The 19,600-nt window shown below is 38.9% G+C and overlaps 1 protein-coding gene across 1 annotated transcript in view; it reads left to right on the top strand.

The window, feature by feature from the left end:
* creb3l2 (cAMP responsive element binding protein 3-like 2) overlaps window positions 1–19,600 on the top strand; it is a 72,342-nt gene that overhangs the window by 30,658 nt on the left and 22,084 nt on the right. Inside the window, exons 3-7 of the mRNA XM_073058954.1 lie at window positions 5,556–5,764; window positions 8,003–8,090; window positions 12,366–12,547; window positions 14,020–14,169; window positions 15,333–15,391. Coding sequence (XP_072915055.1) covers window positions 5,556–5,764; window positions 8,003–8,090; window positions 12,366–12,547; window positions 14,020–14,169; window positions 15,333–15,391 — 688 coding nt within the window. The remainder of the gene's footprint in view (window positions 1–5,555; window positions 5,765–8,002; window positions 8,091–12,365; window positions 12,548–14,019; window positions 14,170–15,332; window positions 15,392–19,600) is intronic.

Below are 19,600 nucleotides of genomic sequence, written 5' to 3'. Positions count from 1 at the left end.
ATCCTCTAAACTTTAGAGTCAAAAGGAACCCTCAAATTGACCTAAGGGTTAATTTAAGGAAGTGAAAAACAGGTGGGTCCAGTTTTGAAATAATTCATGGGCACAACGTAGGTCCCTTGGAAGACGAGAAGGGGAAATTGATATTGGGTGATAAGGAAATGGCTGAGGCATTGAACGACTATCTTGTGTCGGTCTTCACGGTGGAGGACACATCTAATATGTCAAAGAATAATGTTATGGACGAAATGGGAGGTGAGGACCCCGATAAAATCACTGTCACTACAGAGATAGTGATGAGCAAACTAGAGGGCCTGAAGGCAGATAAGTTCCCTGGTCCTGATGGGATGCATCCCAGGGTGCTGAGGGAATTGGCAGAGGTTATAGTAGACGAGTTGGTAATCATTTACCAAAATTCTCTAGACTCTGGGTAGGTCCTGGCGGATTGGAAGACAGCAAATGTCACACCACTTTTTAAAAAAGGATGTAGGCAAAAGACGGGCAACCATAGGCCAGTTAGCTTCACATCTGTAGTCGGTGAAGTGCTTGAAGCTGTCATTAAGGAAGAAATAGCAAAACATTTAGAAAGGAGTGGTTCCATTAGACAGACACAGCATTGATTCAGAAAGGGCAGGTCCTGTTTGACAAACTTACTGGAGTCCTTTGAGGATACAATGAGTGCAGTGGACAGAGGGGAACAGGTGGATGTTGTATAATTGAATTTCCAAAAGGCATTCAATAAGGTGCCGAATAAGAGACTTGTAAATAAGATACGGGTGCATGGAGTCGGAGGAAGTGTATTGGCATGGTTAGTGGATTGGTTAACCAATAGAAGGCAGAGAGTTGGTATAAATGGCTGTTTCTCTGGTTGGCAGTCAGTGGTGAGCGGGGTGCCATAGGGGTTGGTTCTGGGTCCGCAGCTGTTTACTATTTACATTGATGATTTGGAAGACGGGACTGAGTGTAGCGTAGCAAAATTTGCTGATGTCACTAAATTGAGTGGAAAGGCAAATTGTGCAGAGGATGTGGAGAGTCTGCAGAGGGAGATAGATAGGTTAAGTTAATGGACCAAGGTCTGGTAGATGGAATACAACATTGGTAATAAATAAGAAATAATGGAAGAGAAGATTATTATTTAAATGGTGTAAGTTTGCAACATGCTATTGTGCAGAGGGACTTGGGAGTGCTTGTGCATGAATTGCAAAAATTTGACTTGCAGGTACAACAGGTTATTAAGAAGGCAAATGGAATGTTGGCCTTAATTGCTAGAGGGATTAAATTTAAGAGCAGGGAGGTTATGCTGCAACTATACAAGGTACTGGTGAGGCCGCACCTGGAATACTGTGTGCAGTTCTGGTCTCCATACCTGAGGAAGGATATACTGGCTTTGGAGGCAGTGCAGAGGAGGTTCACCAAGTTGATTCTAGAGATGAAAGGGTTAACTTATGAGGAGAGATTGAGTCGCCTGGGACTATAATCTCTGGAATTCAGAAGAATGAGAGGGGATCTTATAGAAACATACAAAATTTTGAAAGGGATAGATAAGATAGAAGTAGGAAAGTTGTTTCCATTGGTAGGTGAGACTAGAACTAGGGGACATTGCCTCAAGATTCAGGGGAGAAGATTTAGGACAGAGATGAGAAGAAACTGTTTTTCCCAGAGAGTGGTGAATCTGTGGAATTCTCCGCCCGGGGCAGCATTTAAGGCTTCTTCACTAAATATATTTAAGATACTGTGAGATAGATTTTTACATAGTAGGGGAATTAAGGGTTATGGGGAAAAGGCAGGTAGATGGAGCTGAGTTTACGGACAGATCAGCCATTATCTTATTGAATGGTGGGGCAGGCTCGATGGTCCAGATGGCCTACTCCTGCTCTAGTCACAGTTTTTGCATGAAGACCAGATTAGAGTAAACTATTACGAACCACATATAGAATGTAAATTAGGACAGGAGCAGGCTATTCAGCCCACAATGTTTGTGCTGACCATGATGCCAAATTGAACATCTTATCTGCTTGCTCAAGATCAATATCCCTATATTCCCTGTGGACTCATTTGCCCAAAATAGCTAAATACCTCTTAAACATCACTATCATATCTGGTTCTACCACTGTCCCAGCTGTGCATTTCAAGCATCTATCATACTCTGTGCTCTTTCGGGGGGGGGGGGGGGGGGGGGGGGGGGGGAACAAAATTGCCTTGCACATCTCCTTTAAACTATCACACTCTCACCGTGAAGCTGTGTCCTCTAGTATTTCACATCTCCGCCTCAAGGGAAAAATTCCCTAGCTATACTTCTAGTGATGTTATAAACTTCTATGAAGTCTCCCCTCAGCCTCTGACACTGCAGAGAAAGCAACCTAAGTTTGTCCACCCTGTCATAATTAATACTCTCTAATCCAGGCAATTTCCTGGTGGACCTCTTCTTCACCTTTCCAAAGCCTCCATATCCTTTCAGCAAATTGCTGACCAAAACTGTGAACAATACTAGAAATGTGGCATAGTGAAAAATTTATGTCGTTGAAACTTTACTTTCTAACTTTTATACCCCGTGCCCTGATCGATGAAGACAAGCATAGAGTAATCCTTTACCAGCCTCTTTACTTGTGATGCCACTTTCAGGAACCTAAGACTTGTGCACCAACATCATTTTGTACACATGTACTCCGAAGGATCCTGCCATTTAACTTGCGAAAGGATCTCACATCTGTCTGGATTAAATTCTTAACTGCCATATCTCCAACAGATCCATATCCTGTTATATCCTTTGACAACCGTCTTCACTATCCATAACCGCATAAGTTTTTTGTGTCATCTGCAAATTTACTAATCGTCTATCTATATTTTCATCCAAATCATTTGTGTATAGCACAAATAAGAGGTTCATGTAGAATAACATGGTCACAGACCTCCAGTCAGAGAAACACTCCTTCACCAGTACTTGTTATTTTCTATGGCCAAGCTACTCTTGAATCCATTTTACCAAGTCACAATGGATCTCCTGTGTCTCAGTCTTCTGGATTAACCTACCATCAGGGACTGTATCAGATGAAAATGTGAGTAACTGGTCTGACTCCTGTTCCAAATTATCATTTTACAGTGTTAATCTTTTGCAAGGGTCAGATGCTTTTGTTTTTGCAGTATTAGATTACATCCAATCTGAGAGCAATCAGCAAGGATGTTAATCTGTCTTCACTGTGTTTGCTCATAGTTGGCCAGGATAAGCACAAATTGACATGGAAGGGAAGAACACTGCATCTTTATGAATTTTGATGTCAAAATAGTGTCTGCCTTCATAGTTATTTAGGAATTATAACAGAGTTGCGTGCTTTAGTGGCCAAGAATATTTAATTGTTCCCTAATGGTAGAGTCATAGAGCACTGCAGCACAGAATCAGGCCCTACAGCCCATCCAGTCCTTGCAAACTGTTAGTCTGTCTGGTCCCATCAACCCACATTTGGATCATAGCTGTTTATTTTAAAAAATCTCCCAAATAGATAACGGGCTTCTTTTGGAAGATTCTGCACTGAGAAACAAATATAAAATTGAAACATTTTGCCTTAAACAGTTGTAAGAACTCCAGGGTAATTAATTCAGTACCAAGACAACCATATGCATTGTAAATCTCTGTGTGTCTACAATATAATTTAGATGGTTCTATTATAATATAATTAGAACTCCAGTTACTTGATGCCCGGTTTGAAGGAAGAAGTTTGTAGGCCTTGCATTGGTAATAGTGAACCTCTATTTCCCACATTTCTTTTCAACTTTTAATAACTACGGTTCCTTTCCATGACATTTCTGAAGATGTCAAACATATTAGCAATGCTTGAAGAGTACTATGATTTAACAAATGCTGTACTTAGTATTCAAAAGACAGATATAGACTACTGAACAATGTCATTTACTATTTATTTTTGTATTTTCTGTGTGAAGCCTTTAATTATTTTTCCCTGGTTGAGCTGATTTTGGTTTTTTTTTGGAAAATAACATTCTTTACAGGCTCCTCTTAAGTTTGCAATATTTTTTGTTTGCAGTGTAAACAAGTATGTAATAAATGACAATAAATCCATACCTTAAACCTTCTCACAGTTTGTAGCTGGTTAATCATTTTGAAGAAGTCAAGTAGATATGTTGATGAGAGATCAGAAGGAATAGGAAAGTTGGCTTTGTGCATTTCTTCAAATTCTGAATTTGTGCCAATTTCTTAGATTTGTTTTCAACTTTCACTCTAACCCAAAGGTGCATGTAGACGTATTAAAACCACAATGCATATGAATACCAGCAATAATATTAAAAGAAATCATTGACATGAATCTAGAACCTAGTGTCCTTATCATGTTTATTTTGAGCCTGCGCAAGCAGCTCATGGCAATCATCAATGCAGCCAAATATATTCAGGAAGTTTAGATAGTAAACCTGTGATTCAATGGACTGGTACCAACAGAAAAGAAATACAGGCAGTCCCTGGGTTACATATGAGTTCCGTTCCTGAGTCCGTCTTTAAGTCGGATTTGTACATAGTCGGAACAAGTACATCAGGTATTATTTAGCATCAGTTCATGAAACGTTTGTCTTAGTATGTAGTACATATTTTACCTTTCCATGCATATAAAACATATGTATTCCAATAATTAAACCACTGCATTGCTTAGTAATAATTATAACTTTCATCGGGGTAGGGTGTTTCACATGCTCCATTATTAACATTTTATCTGTTATCCTTTAAAATTGTTCCGATCGTTGACCGACTGTAGCCTAACGCTTTTCCAGTGACCGATGGCGATTCATCTCTTTCCAAACGCTTTATTATTTCCACTTTATTTTCAATCGTGATCGCTTCCCGTCAGTGGAACAGAAACACTCCGGGCGGAGGGTCCCGAGCTGCACCGGCTGCCGAGGTCTGCTGGGTCCTAAGGACCACTGCACTGAGACAGGCTAAATGGGATAAGTGGGGGCTGTGCTGGGTTTGGGCATTTGATCCTCCACAATATTCCACGTGGGTATTTAAACTGGAGGTGGCAGTGTTTTTTTTTTACAAGGTCGAGTTGCGAGCTCAACATCAACCTGGCACGGATGGTATGGGAGTCACTGGATCGACATCAACCCAGCACGGTAGTGGTCTGTCACTGGATTGAACCTCCGTTCTCGAGCCCGGTGCTGATCTCACTGCGCCACCATCCGACCGGAATGGGGGGGGGGGGGGGGGGCGCGTGGGTCAGGGTGAATCTTACTAAGAAAAATTTAAGCCAAATACAAAGTTAAACACTCAGCACAGTGTCAACGGCAACAACTTAAAATGGCGTACGGCTTCGCAATCCAACTTAAAATGGCGGACAGCGTTCTCCTTCCTCAGTTCGTAAGTACGAGTTGTCTGTAAGTCGGACGTTCGTAACTCAGGGACTATCTGTATCTGCTGCATAAGCAGTCACTTTAATGGTACTGGATGTCGCTATTGACGCTACTTTAGGAAATCATGCTAGGAAGATTATTATATATTTTCATTGCAATCAAATTTAAAATCTGAAATTTTAAGTACTTTAAATTCTTCCCTGCAGAAATGGAATGTGAATCCTGGTCAGTGAGCTCTGATCTAAAGCCAATCTCAATGAAACATGAAGCTCTCCTCGCTGATAACTGCCTTGCTCCTTCAGTCACCTTAACAAATGCAGCGACATCTACAGTCCTGGATATTACACTAAACACGTACAAGTTGGATGTGTCCTCGGTGAATGAATCTGGTCTTGATTCAGTTTCTACTATTCAGGTGAGGTTTACTTTGTGTCTTTATATTAGCTTTTCTAGGACTCCTAGGGTCTTTTGTGGAATTTAAAAAAAAACACTAATTCAGTTAGGATTGATAAAGTCAAAATATTTGCAGATTTCTGATCCTGTTGCAATGTTGGTCCCTGCTGGAAAGTGAATGCTTTGTAGATTAAGTTTTTAAAAAATTCACTAAATGCTACATTGTCACCGTAAACAAATTCTCTTCCCATTCCACTCGCTTTCAAAGGTAATATGACACCCAAATGATCCCAAGCTGTGGATGGAATATTCCTGTTTCAGCCCTACCTTCAACTCAGTTTTTTTCCATTTTATTCATACTGCTTTCTCCACTTGTATAGAACTCAAATGTTGCTACTATAACTGCAAATTCCTCCTTTGTCTTAACCTCGTATGGTCCATTTCTGACTTTTCCTTCTCTTCTATTTCTCTGTCTGCATCTCAAAAAATAGGTCAGTGATTAATATTCATTACGAGTTCACAGATTCCCATGACTACCATTTTCCTAGTGTTTTCTTGTCTGCTTTACCTTTATTGATGACCAGACATTTGGACAGGTGCCTCTAAGGAATTTTTTTTTTCACTAACCTTGGCATTCCCTCATCATTTATTTTGATAAAGCCTTTGACTATGTCCCATCTATTTTGCAGACTTTTACTCTCAACCCCTTTCCTCCCAAACAGTACAAGAATAGACTTTCTTAATTCTCACATGCCACTCCATCTGCAACGGACAATGAAAGGGTCATCCTTTTAAATTTTCCACTACATTCTTTACAATTTCATCACATCTCTTTTGCTCTCATTCCTTCCACTCCTTTCAGCATTTCAAAAGCACCATTTCTGACTCTTGGGTCCACTCTTCATCTCCACCAATGAGTCTCCTTTTCATAGTACTTTCCAGTGCAACCACAGAAGATGCAGTACACGGTGAATTACCTAATTCCTTTTCTACCACCCAATTGGTTCCTTGAGGTGAAGCACAACTCACTTGCACTTCATCCAGTTAGATTATTCTATCCAATACTTGTGTTGTTCTTTGCATTGAAGAAAATAAAGGCAAATTAGGTGACTGCCTTGTTCATTCTGCATGCATAACCTTGAACTTCCAGTTGCCCACTGCTTTCTGACCTATCTGTAGCTGCCTGCCTCACTCACCAATCTTAGCTCCGCTCCATCAGAAATTTCCCTTTGTTCTATCCATGGTTTCACCTTCTCCAGCCCTATTCCTACCACTCTGCAACTTAAAACTAATTTACTTTCTCTCCCATGTCTGAAGAACAGTTTTAAACCTGAAATTTTAGCTCTTCTTCTCTTTTGGTGCCTCCTGACAGATCCGGGTCTTTCCAGTCCTTTACAGTCTATTTCAGACATATCCAGCATCTGCACTTTCTTGATTATCATTAGCTAAATAGTGATTATCATTTACAGTCACTCATGCTTGTTACACTTGCTCTTTAGCTTTGTGCCATGTCTTAAAAATAATTTTAATTCTCAATGTCTATCGAAGATCAGCGACCTATTACAAGTTAGTCTTCAAGTTAATTATGCAGAGTAATTATCATTCACATAGTTAGCCAAATCCTATTGAGCAGTGAAATATAAATGTAACAAAATAATTTCATTGAATCAGAATAATTAATGTAGAAACTCGGCAGAACACTTTCTTAGATTATTTTTACTTTTGGGTTCAGTATTAATTAAAGTATCATCCAAAGTGCAAATTTTTGTATGACTTGACTAGTAAGCTCCTCTGCCCGAATCTAGGAGGTATCATGCAGGTTAGATATTTAACAAGGTCTAACAGTGTTATGAATTAGACCAAAAGGGGGCAGAATTTATCCTTGGTGTTGTGAGCTAGATGCTTGATATAGAGTTGTATGTGGATCATGTTTTGCTTCTGAAACTGGAAACTAGAGTTTTCAATTGAACTAAATTTTGGAAAGAAAATGTAACTATAATGTCTTGGCTTTTCCTTCAAAGGATAGAAAAATTCTATTAAATTAATACGAGCCCACATCTTTCCAATTTGAATTGTTTGTAGAAATGCTTCCTGAATAAACAATTGCTCACTTCCTCAAAAGGCTCTAATTAAAACTAACCCATGGGAAATTGCCTGCGTCTGTGTCAAGAGAGCTATGCAACCTAGTCCCCATAGTGATAGCTTCTCAAACTCTGCTTTGGTGATCATAATTTCATGCTTCCATGTTGTGTTCTTTCAGACTAACAGCAGCGCTCAGAAGATTGTTCCAAAGATAAAGTTGGAGCCACATGAGGTGGATCAGTTCCTCAACCTGTCTCCAAAGGAAGGTGAGATAGATTATTGATAAATTAGAGGCATTGTTCCAAATGCTGGAACCAATGTTACAGTCCTGCTAAATGCCTACATGGCTAACTTTTTAAATTTTGAAGGCAGAAATTAAAAGTGCAGGAATTTATGCAAGATAAATTGTTTTCACATTAGACAGATGTGGTGACAGTCTTCTGCAAATTCTACCTGGGACAAATATAAATAAAATGAAATGTGCAAATTATAATCATTTGGGACACAAAACTGCAACTACGCAGGTATTAACCAAAAGAAAACCAAGTAGTTATTCTGATGGAGCCCAGAATAAAATTACCATTGATCAGTATGAGTAGGAATATTTACAACCATTTGAGTTCCCTTCAAAAAGATGTACAACTTTTCCAAGAATCATAGCAACACATTTAGTTATAGAATCAAAGAACACTACAGCACAGAAACAGCCCTTTGGCCCATTTAGTCTGTGCCGACCCATTAATCTGCTTAGTCCCATTGACCGGCACCTGGACCAGAGTGCTCCATACCCCTCTCATCTATATATGTTCCAAATTTCTCTTAAATTTTGAAATTGACTCCACATTCACCAGTTGTGTTGGCAGTTCGTTCCACGTTCTCATCCTCTGAGTGAAGTTCCCCCTCGTGTTCCCCTTAAACATTTCACCTTTCATCCTTAACCTGTGACCTTCAGTTGAATTTTCACCTAATCTCAATGGAAAAAGTGTGCTTGTATTTACCCTATCTATATTCCTTATAATTTGTATACTTCTATTAAATCTCTCCTCAATCTTCTACATTCTAGGGAATAAAGTCCTAACCAGTTGAACCTTTCCCTATAACTCGGGTCCTCAAATCCCAGTAACATCCTTGTAAATTATCTCCACACTTTTTCAATCATATTTACATCTTTCCAATAGGTATGTAACCAAACCTCACACAATATTCCAAATTAGGCCTCACCAACTGTGTTTGATCCTCTCAAAGTGCAACACCTCACGTGTGTATGCAGTAAGTTTCATCTGTCATTTTTCAGCTCATTTTTCCAGTTGGTCTAGTTCCCGCTGCAAGCTTTGATAGTTTTCCTCACTATCTACTAAACCCCCACTCTTGGTGTCATCCACAAATTTGCTGATCCAGCTTACCATATTTTCATCCAGATCATTTATATATATATGACAAACAACAACAGACCCAGCACTGGTCTCTGCGGCATACCACTAGTCACAGGCCTCCAGTCAGAGAGGCAACCATCTACCACCACTATCTGGCTTCTTCCGAGAAGCCAGTGTCCATAATTCAATTTACTACCTCACCTTCAATGCCAGGTTCCTGAACCTTCCTAACCAACCTCCCATGCAGAACCTTGTCAAAGACCTTCCATGTAGACAACAATGACTGCCTTGCCTTCATCAACTTTCCTGGTAACTTTCTCAAAGCTCTATAAAATTGGTTAGACACGACTTGCCATGAACAAAGCCTTATTGACTCTGCTTAATTAGCCTCTATCTGTCCAAATACTTGTTTATCTGGTCCCTTAGAATACCTTCCAATAACTTTCCCACTACTGATGTCAGGCTCACCTGCCTATAATTTCCTGGTTTTTTCTTAGAGCCTTTCTTAAACAATGGAACAGCATTAGCTATCCTTCAGTTTTCTGGGACCTCACTCGTGGCCAAGAATGCTTTAAATGTCTCTGCTTGGGCCCCTGGAATTTCTGTACTAGCCTCCCACAGAATCCAATGGAACACATTGTCAGGGCTTGGGCATTTATCCACCCCAATTTACCTCAAGACAGCAAATACATCCTCCTCTGTAACCTATATAGGGAACAGTACCTTGCTGGTGCATTTTCTCACATCTATAGTTTCTATCCATCTCCCGAGTAAATACAGATGCAAAAAAATCCATTTAAGATCTTCTCCCATCTCTTTCAGCCCCATACATAGATTACTACTCTGATCTTCCAGCGGACCAGTTTTGTCCCTTAGGATCCTTTTCCTCTTAATATATTGTATCTGTAGAAGTCCTTAGGATTCTCCTTCACAGAACAACCTCACGTTTTTCAGCCCCTTCCCTGATTTTCTTCTTGAGTGTTCTCTTGCATTTCTTATGCTCAAGCTGCTTTCCTGAAAAAGGAATTTGAACTATCAGCAAAATTCGGAGGAATACAATGTGTGCAATTATTCTCTAGCCACTAAAGAGTATCGCAGCTGAAAATCCTAGCCTTTTTTGGTCTTTTGTCTATCTAGATATTCAGCCCACATTTAACAATACATTGATTCAACAGCCTTCTATACTTGCTAATCAAGAAATTCAGATGATTCAATCAAACATAATTTTCCTTTAAATCCATTAACAGCCATTGAAGAAGTCTGAGTTGGTAATCTTTCCCTGATTATTATTTCTTAAAGTTTCTCCATCACCAAGATAAAATTGACTATCATGCAATTGCCTGGTTTATACTCTCTTTGGAGCAAGGAAATTATATTTGCCATTTTCCATTTCACTGGCACCTCCAAACAGTTTCTAGGAAGTACAGTGTAAAAAGATTATATTGAGTCCTTTCACAATCTCCATTCCCATTTCTCTTGGCGATTTAGCTTCTATCCCTCCTGGACCAGGTGTAGTTTTCTTTTAGCATAGAGAGGTTTCCTAATATTTCCCCCTTTTTAAAAAAAAAATCATTTATAACTACTGCTATGGAAATATTAGCATCATTCTTTCCTTTGTAAAGACTGATTGTAAATACTTACCTTGTATTCCAGCCTTGGCATCTGCCTCTTTGCACAGGTTACCTTGGTCCCAGTTAACCCCAGCCTCCTCCTACTGACAGCTTGCAAATTTCACACCTATAAAATTTTTAGAATTGGTTATTCTTGTTTTTTTTTGGGTTATTTTGCATTCCTTTTCACCTCCTGTCACCTTATATTCAGCTTGGTTGTAGCTTGAATTATTCACTACATCAACTTCATTTGTTGAATCACATTTTTGAGACAGCTAGCTTTCTTTACTCTGTGTTTTTCACCTATAGTTGGCCTATAGTTGAAACATTTTCCCTTTTAAAAGTGTTTAGATGTTCTGATATCTGCCTGTTTTATCTACCAGTCATGAGTTCCACTTTACTGTGATTAGATCCTCTTTCATCCTTTTAAACTGAGCCTTCTTCCAAAAAACTGTTTCTACTTCATAATGCTCCTTGCCCTTCTCCTTTACCAAACCAGGCCTTGTGATCGAATTGTTGCTGTTCTCCACGTGTTCTTGTACTGACATTTAGCAACTCAATTCCCCACAACTGAATCTTGTAACACCTCCATTCCAGTTGTGACAAGGGCACACAATGTTCTAAGCATGTTTCAGATCTTTCTTCCTATGTTTGCTATTTCCTCTACTGCTCCCCATTAATTTTTTTAAAAATTAATGTTTCCTGACATTACTGTGCAGTTCTTGCATACATCTGTATATTTCCTGCAATTTTTGGACCACATTTAAATTGTCATCACTACTTTCTAAGTCTGTACATTTGCATTCAAAATCCATCTCTGATTTCTTCATAGGTCTTGTAATCTGCTCCAGCATAAAATTTCCAACTCTAATGTTATCTGCCATTATACGCCTTGCTCATCTCCTCTACTACATGCCAAGGCCATCCCCTTTCCAATTTAATTTAAACCCCTCCCCGTGGATTCCTATTACTCTCACTTTCTTCAAGACCCAAAAAACAGGAACTCTTCATCTTTTTCAATTTGTCCTTGTAGTGTACAGGGCTTTTAAATCTTTATTTTTTAAAATCACACGATCATTGATTCTGGTCTTCTGCAAGCTCTTGCAATAAGGATCATAGCATTTAATTGATTTCTCGATTAAATAGGAAGTCTCCTACTCAAAGCTGTTTATTTTCAGCTCCCAGTGGCTTGTTAAAGCTTTTGAATTAGAAGATCCTTGCATCCTTCTTTCAAGAGCACATTAACGACTCAAGTTATAAGAAATTGATAGCCATTTAAGGCTTGTTGTCAAAGCAATTTATGTAATCATTGTCAAGTAACCTTGTGAAATGCAAAGAGCATAAAAGATGAAGAAATCATTAATTTTCTTAGGCACAATATTATTCTCATAAATGAATTAATTGTAAATTTATTGTACAAGGTTAAATCTATTGATGCAAGTACAAGTTTTTAATCTTTTGCATGTCTGTACAACTGGTTCATTCTGTCCTGAAGACAGTCGACTTAAGATGTAAGATGAACACTACTGTTTTTCTTCTTTGCCTTTCTTTGCATTAGGAACAGATATTGTGCAACTACCACCAACCCCACCAAGTAGTCATGGCAGCGACTGTGAGTGTGGACAAAGCCCAACACGTTCTATTCAGTCACCAGACCCTGTTGAGCCACAGTCCACAGGAAAAGTTATAACACGTGCACCATCTGCTTTGTCCAGCTCCCCTCTTCTCACTGCACCACATGTAAGTCACAAATTATTACTAATAAGTGAACCTGGACCCCTATTCTTTGTCACATCTTATAGGAAGCTACATGTAAAGCCTGGCATTGAGTACAGGACGCTACCTATTTGTTAGGTTGAAAACTGAAACTTGAGAAATTCTAATACACCTGTTGAGAAATTTACTGAATTGTTTTGTCTGAATTTTGGTTTAATTTTACTTCCATTGAAGTTATATATCTATATCCTGACCAACAGACCACAATCAGTAAAGATAGGCAGCAACACCTCCATCATGATTATACTAAGCATTGATGCTTCATGAAGTTGCATTCACAGCCCCCTATATTCTATAGTACACACATAACTGCATGGCCAGATTCTGCTCTAACTCCATCTAAAAGGTTGGCAAGCAATGCCACCAGAATGTGCTGCATCTCAAATATGATGACGTACAGGAAGGAGATAGAAAGCTTAGTGACATGGTATCATGACAACAACTTTTCCCTGATGTCAACAAAAGCTATTGACTAGAAAAGGAGGTGGTGCATATGCTTCTGTCTACATCCGTGGTATTGAGGTTGAAAGTGTTGAGAGCTTCAAGTTCCTTGGTGTGAATTTTACCAGTAGCCTGTCCTGGTTCAATCGTATTGATACCATGGCCAAGAAAGCTCACAAATACCCCTACTCCCTCAATAAGCTAAAGAAAGTCAGCATGCACCTGTCAACTCTGACCCAATTTTTATCAATGCACCTTAGAAAGCATTCTGTCTGGGTGCATAACAGCTTGGTATGGCATCAGCTCTACACATGACTGAGAAATTGCAGAGATTTGTGGACACTGCTCAGCACATGATGGAAACCAGGCTCCCCTCCACAGATTCTGTCCATACTTCTCAGCACCTCAGTAAAGCCACCAGCATAATTGAAGACTTCACCCATGCCTTCCTCTCTTCTCCCTTCTCCCATTAATACAAAAGTCTGAATGCACATACCATCAGGATCAGACAGTTTCTATCCAACTGTTATCAGATTCTTGAATGGGGCCTGTTGTGTTTTAAGATGGGCTCTCGGCTTCACAATCTACCTTGTTTTGATCCTGCACTGCACTTTTTTGGTAGCTTTTACACTTTATTCTGTATTGCTGTTGTTCTGTGTTATTCTAGCTTAATGCCCTATGGAATGTTTTGATCTGTATGAACAGTATGCAAGACAAGCTTTTCACTTTCTCTTGGTACATGTGACAATAATAAACCAAAACCAATACTTATACTATTACATTAAGACTGAGAAATTGCTTAGGCCTTCCTGTGAAGCTGTTAAGTGGTATTCTCTGAAGAGTGTCCATCCTACATCGATGTGCTTCTGCATCAGATTCCAAACAATAAAGCAAACCACACTCACAACCGGTAATTGTTAATATATTATACAAATAAGTTGGATTTGAATAAAATTCTTTATAACTAAATCTAACTGAATCATTCTTTGCTCTAGAAGTTGCAAGGTTCATCAGGACCTTTGATTCTGACAGAAGAGGAGAAACGCACACTGATTGCTGAAGGATACCCAGTTCCTGTCAAACTGCCACTTACAAAAGCAGAAGAGAAAGCACTCAAGAAAATACGAAGAAAAATTAAGAACAAAGTAATGAGATGTTTCTTTCTTTATCAAGCTTATGTCTTCCTGCTTCTAACTATAGGAACATTTTGTTTACTATTAGGGATTTTTAAATAGACCCTTTTTTTAAATCTCAGTAAATTATTAAACTTTGCCTGCAAAATAAGCTGAAATACAGAAATAGCAACATGTCTGTGACAGCACAAATTAATCCTAGTGGATCAATTATTGTAGATAAACCTTAAGAAATCTCATTCTGTCTGTCTCGTCTTGCCCACTCTGACTCCTTTAACTCATTTCTACAGAATTGACTGTCCAGCTTCCCTTAGTAACAGATCTCTTAAATCCCTGTCCCTAATCTCTTCCACCCAGCCTCCAACACTAAATGCCACTAAAGTTGTGGCCAGGTTTTGAGTTATCCTGGTGGCACCCCAAAGTTGGCATTGGTAATCGGGTTATTGGTAAATGCCACTTAATGGCACTGTCACATATAAATGAAATGAAATTAAGTGCAAGATGATGATTATAATTCATAATCTATTCTCCATCCTAAATATAGTATTCTAGAGATACCACATGAGTAACAAAAGTTTTCCAAAGTCTTGTGGGCCTGAGTTATATATGTAGAGGTTTGGCAGGCTAGGATTTTATTCCTTGGAACATAGGAGACCTTGGGTTTTTGATTAGTAAGGGTGCAAAGGCTATGGAGAGAAGGCAGAAGAATAAAGTTGAGAGGGAAAATAAATCAACCATGATTGAATGCTGGAGCAGAGCTGATGCGTTGAATGGCTTAATTTTGCCCCTGTCTTGTGGTCTTCAGAGAACTGTGTGATCATGAGGAGCGTGGATAGGATGATAGCACATAGACTTTTTCCCAGGGAAAGGGAACAAACAAAACTAGAAAGCTTAGGTAAACAGTGAGTAGGAAAGATTTAAGGGACAACTTCTTTCTGCACACAGTGGGGGTATGTGAACAAGCTGCCAGAAAAAGTAGTTGAAGCAGGTACACTATCAACATTTAAAATGCATTTGGACAGGTACATAGAAAGAAAAGACTTGGAGGGTTATGGGCTTAATACTGGCAAATGGGACAAGTATAGTGAGCACCTTGGTTGGTGTGGACGTTAGGCTGAAGGGCCTATTTCTATATGTTGCTAATATTCTGTGTTTCTAATATTTGTTTTCTGCAGATCTCTGCTCAAGAAAGCAGAAGGAAGAAGAAAGAATACATGGATACACTGGAGAAAAAGTACGTCTGAAACTTACTTAAGCTTGTTTGATTATGTTGCTCCTCTCCCTCTTTGCTATAGATTTGTTTACTTGATAATCACTTTCAACTCTTTGTGTATAATTTTAAAAATTGTTGGATCTCAGAGATGCTGTTTCTTGGAGGTTTGTCATCCTGATAAATAGATGAATTTATCATGGCATTATTCTCATGGCATTATTTGAAGAGGGCCATTTGTATATTCCATGAAGGTACACTAAAAATAAGTAATTTGTTGTACAGAAAAGGTTCAACCATTTCACACACAGCAGGATAATACAACTATGAAGTTGGGAAATTGAGGAGCACTTTTTCTTGATAGGACATAATAGTTTCACTTTGAAAATAGTATATTGGTCATGATGAAGTTTTGATGAAGAAGTCACATGAAAAACCTAGATATTGTTTTACGTAGTGTTGTTCACTTTCCTTTCAGTGCTGCATATAGGAAGATAGATTTTCTTGGACTGGAACAAAATTGCCATTCATTCATGAAAATTATAGTTGGGTTTTGGGTTGAATCTCCACCTTTCCAGACATTCAACTGAGCACAGTGTCACAATTCGTGTATCGCTTTTTCTCATCAGATAAGCAGTAAATAATGTAATGCCTAATCATGTGGAGTGAAATTGGTTAATGTAATTCTAAAACACGCTTGCTTTGGCCACACTAAAACAGATATAATACTGCTTGGTCTTCAGTGGCAAGTTTTAAAGGGGTGTCCCTTACTTATTGAAGATTAGCTACTTCACCTACTACACCACCACCCTCATCCATAATATTTATCTACCAAGCACATGGCCCTCACTTGAACCCACCCAGCACTGTCCAGAGATCACAGTCACTCCATGTGGAGTGCCCCTTACCTTCAGCTGTTACCAGACTTTTCCAATACTGATGGTTGAGCAATAATAACTTTTCTTGAACCTGGTAGAATAGGTCCTGAGGCCCCTGTACCTTCTTCCTGATGGAGCAGTGAAAAGAGAGCATGGCCTGGATCATGGGTGGGGAGCACATCCTTGATGGTGGGGAGGGCTTTAGCCATGATGGACTGGACTGCATCCATCATTTTTTTGTAGGATTTTCCATACAAGAGTATGGGTATTTCCATACCAGGCTGTGATGCAACTAGTCAATAAACTCTCCTCAGCATATCTGTAGAGGTTTGTCAGAGTTTTAGGTGACATGCTGAATGTTCACAATCTTCTGAAATGTTAACTCCACCTCTGATCCCCAATGAGAACTGGCTCGTGAACCTCCAGTTTCCTCTTCCTGGAGTCAATAATTGGCTTCTTGGTCTTGTTGACATTGGGTAAGAGGTTTTGTTCTGGCACCACTCAGCTGGACTTTCAACTTCTCTCCTATATGCTGATTCATCACTAGCTTTGATTTGGTCAACAGCAATAACCCCAGCCACATATCACAGTGACTCACCAAATCCTACCATAGCCCTGAATTGAGTAGATTTCCTCCATATGCAGCATCTGGAGTATAGTCTAAGATACTTGTCCAAAACCAATACACTAGCACTGTTCCTTCCAAGTTTTCAAGCACCTATTCCAGGAGCAAATAGTCATTACTGTATTGTACAACAATTGATTTTCACTGAATTTCTGGGGCAGTTTGTTCTTAACAACTTGGATCCTTGGCATTCCTATACTGTTCTTCATTAAAATTTTCAGCTCATTTGATTGCTTATTTCTAAAGAGTTGAAATAAAATTGGTGACTGATTTTTTTCTTTAGGGTAAGATGGTATCAATTTCCTATTGTGTCAGTAAGCCCAGGATAGCTATAATGACTTGTCTGTGTTGAAGACAGCTCTTTCTGCTCATGTTATGAATATTTCTGAAAGGCTGCATGGAGATGTTGGTTAAGTCTGCCTCATCACCATTCAAGTAGCATTTGTGTTCCTGCTAGAATCATTCCTGGCTACTCCTTCACTGTGCACTATGTGTATGTGATGGTGGGAACATGTGACCTTGGACCATTTTTATTTTTTAAGCACTGAAAGCTGCTACTGCTTGGAATCACCTTATCAGATTGGTGGTGTATTTCAAGCTAGCACAGGTAAATGATTTTAAATGACCACTAGCTTTGTCTCACTTTTAAGTCTGCTTCATAGATATTTAACTGGTGAGTCTCAGCTCTGATTTAAAGCCTTCAGTTAATTGTTCCTGCTAGTTCTTGATGTTTCTGGCTTTGGTAGCCCTTTGCCATGATTTCTGGACTCATGGCAACTGCCTTAAGAGAGGAGTGGCTGCAAGAATCAAGGGATTTGAATTCTTTCCAGGCAGTTCCATTCCACAACTCTTTCCCAATTGCCTTGCACACTTTTTCTTCATTGTATTTGTCAATTCTCCTTTTAAAAGCCATGATTGAAACTTTGTCATCCACTTGAGTTAAGCTTTTCTATATTCTCTCTTTAGCCTTGTGCAATGGCAAGAATTTGTACTATACAGTCTGACCAGTAATTTGTAAAGAATTTTTCTGTTTAGACTCTTGCCTTGCTTTATGAAACCAAGGATCCCCTTTGTTTTTAACTGCTTTCGCAACATAACCTTACCAAAAAAACCTGTGTACGTGTGCACCCATGTTCCACTGTTCCCTATGTAATTGTACTTTTTAGTCAGTATCACTTCTAATTCTTCCAGCCAAAATATGTCATTCTCTATTTCTTTGCATTGGAAATTTGTGAAGTAAGATGCTAACATTTTTCCTTTATTTCATAAAATATTCTGTGAAAGGCCATATCTTTGAATGCGTTTAAAAACATAAATGGCAAACAAGTTTTGTTAACACATTAAGCTGTGATGGCTTCCTTCTATTAATTCATAACAATTTTGTGTACTAGAGAAAATATCCAGTAGAGTGAAGGTGTCCAATTGTTTCTTAACTCCATCCAAATTGATTCAATTCATGAACTCCTCAAGGAAACCCACTTCTCGCTGCAGTGCTATGAAACCTACTGCAAATATTTTCCCCACTTCTCTTCCCTAAACACTTTGTTACCATCAATAATGTTAATGTAGAATCGTGCCAGTATTTGCATAATCTTACAGTTATCTGTAATGCATTCACAAAATTTTCATTTTATTGGCGGCACACCACTCTTCTTTACTATACCAATGCTTTGTACATATACTGTAGGCTAGCAGCTAGCGTAATGCTATTACTGTGCCACTGAACCAGGTTCAGTTCTGTGCTGTCTGTAAGGAATTTGTACATTCTCCCCTTGACCACAGGGGTTTCCTCCCACATAAGGTTTAGTAGGTTAATTGGCCACATGATTGTTGAGCCAGAAGGGCCTGTTACCATGCTGTATCTCTAACTAAAACTAAATAAATAAACATGTATGCACTCACTCACAATCTGTCTTTGAATTCAATATTGCAACGGAGATTTAACTTTACCCACGATTCAAAGACCTTTGAGTTATCAAAAATCTCAGACTTAAAATTAACCACGTTATAAACAGCATATTAAGAAGTGCTAAATTACAAATGTAAGAAATTGAAGGAATGGATAGAACTGCAATAAATTATAAAAAGGGGAATGGATTTAGAAAATAGATGGTAATCAAGCAACACACACAAAATGCTGGTGGAACGCAGCAGGCTAGACAGCATCTATAGGAAGAAGTACAGTCAACGTTTCGGGCCGAAACCCTTCGTCAGGATTTAGGGTCTCGGCCCGAAAATTCAACTGTACTTCTTCCTATAGATGCTGCCTGGCCTGCTGCGTTCCACCAGCATTTTGTGTGTGTTCCAGCTCCAGCAGATTTCTTCGTGTTTGCAGTGGTAATCAAATGTTGGGTTTTATGTCTGAGGAATGTGGTACAAAAAGATAGAAGTTGTGCAGAGGCCCAGTTGGATCACATCTGAACTAACTTGAACAATTCTAGGCACTGTATTTTAGGAAGGATATATTGACCAAGGAGGGAGCGCAGCAAAACTTTACCAGAATAAAACCTGGATACAAGGATTACATTATAGTAAAAAGCTGCAGATTCGATTGTTGTATTCCCTGGTACTTTAAAAAAAATGAGTTGATTGAAATTTTATTGATGTCATGGGGAACTGATAAAGGTAAGTAAACTAAATTTCTTTAGTTATGAAATCCAGGACAATAGATCATAGTCTTTAAGAAAATGTTATATTTTATTAAGATTTAAGAATTTTTTTTTAATTTTC

The sequence above is a fragment of the Hemitrygon akajei genome, chromosome 10 (genome assembly GCF_048418815.1).
Source record: "Hemitrygon akajei chromosome 10, sHemAka1.3, whole genome shotgun sequence".
Classification (NCBI taxonomy): Eukaryota; Metazoa; Chordata; class Chondrichthyes; order Myliobatiformes; family Dasyatidae; genus Hemitrygon; species Hemitrygon akajei.
Note: the sequence above shows the minus strand (reverse complement) of the source record. Positions and strands in the feature narration are given on the sequence as shown.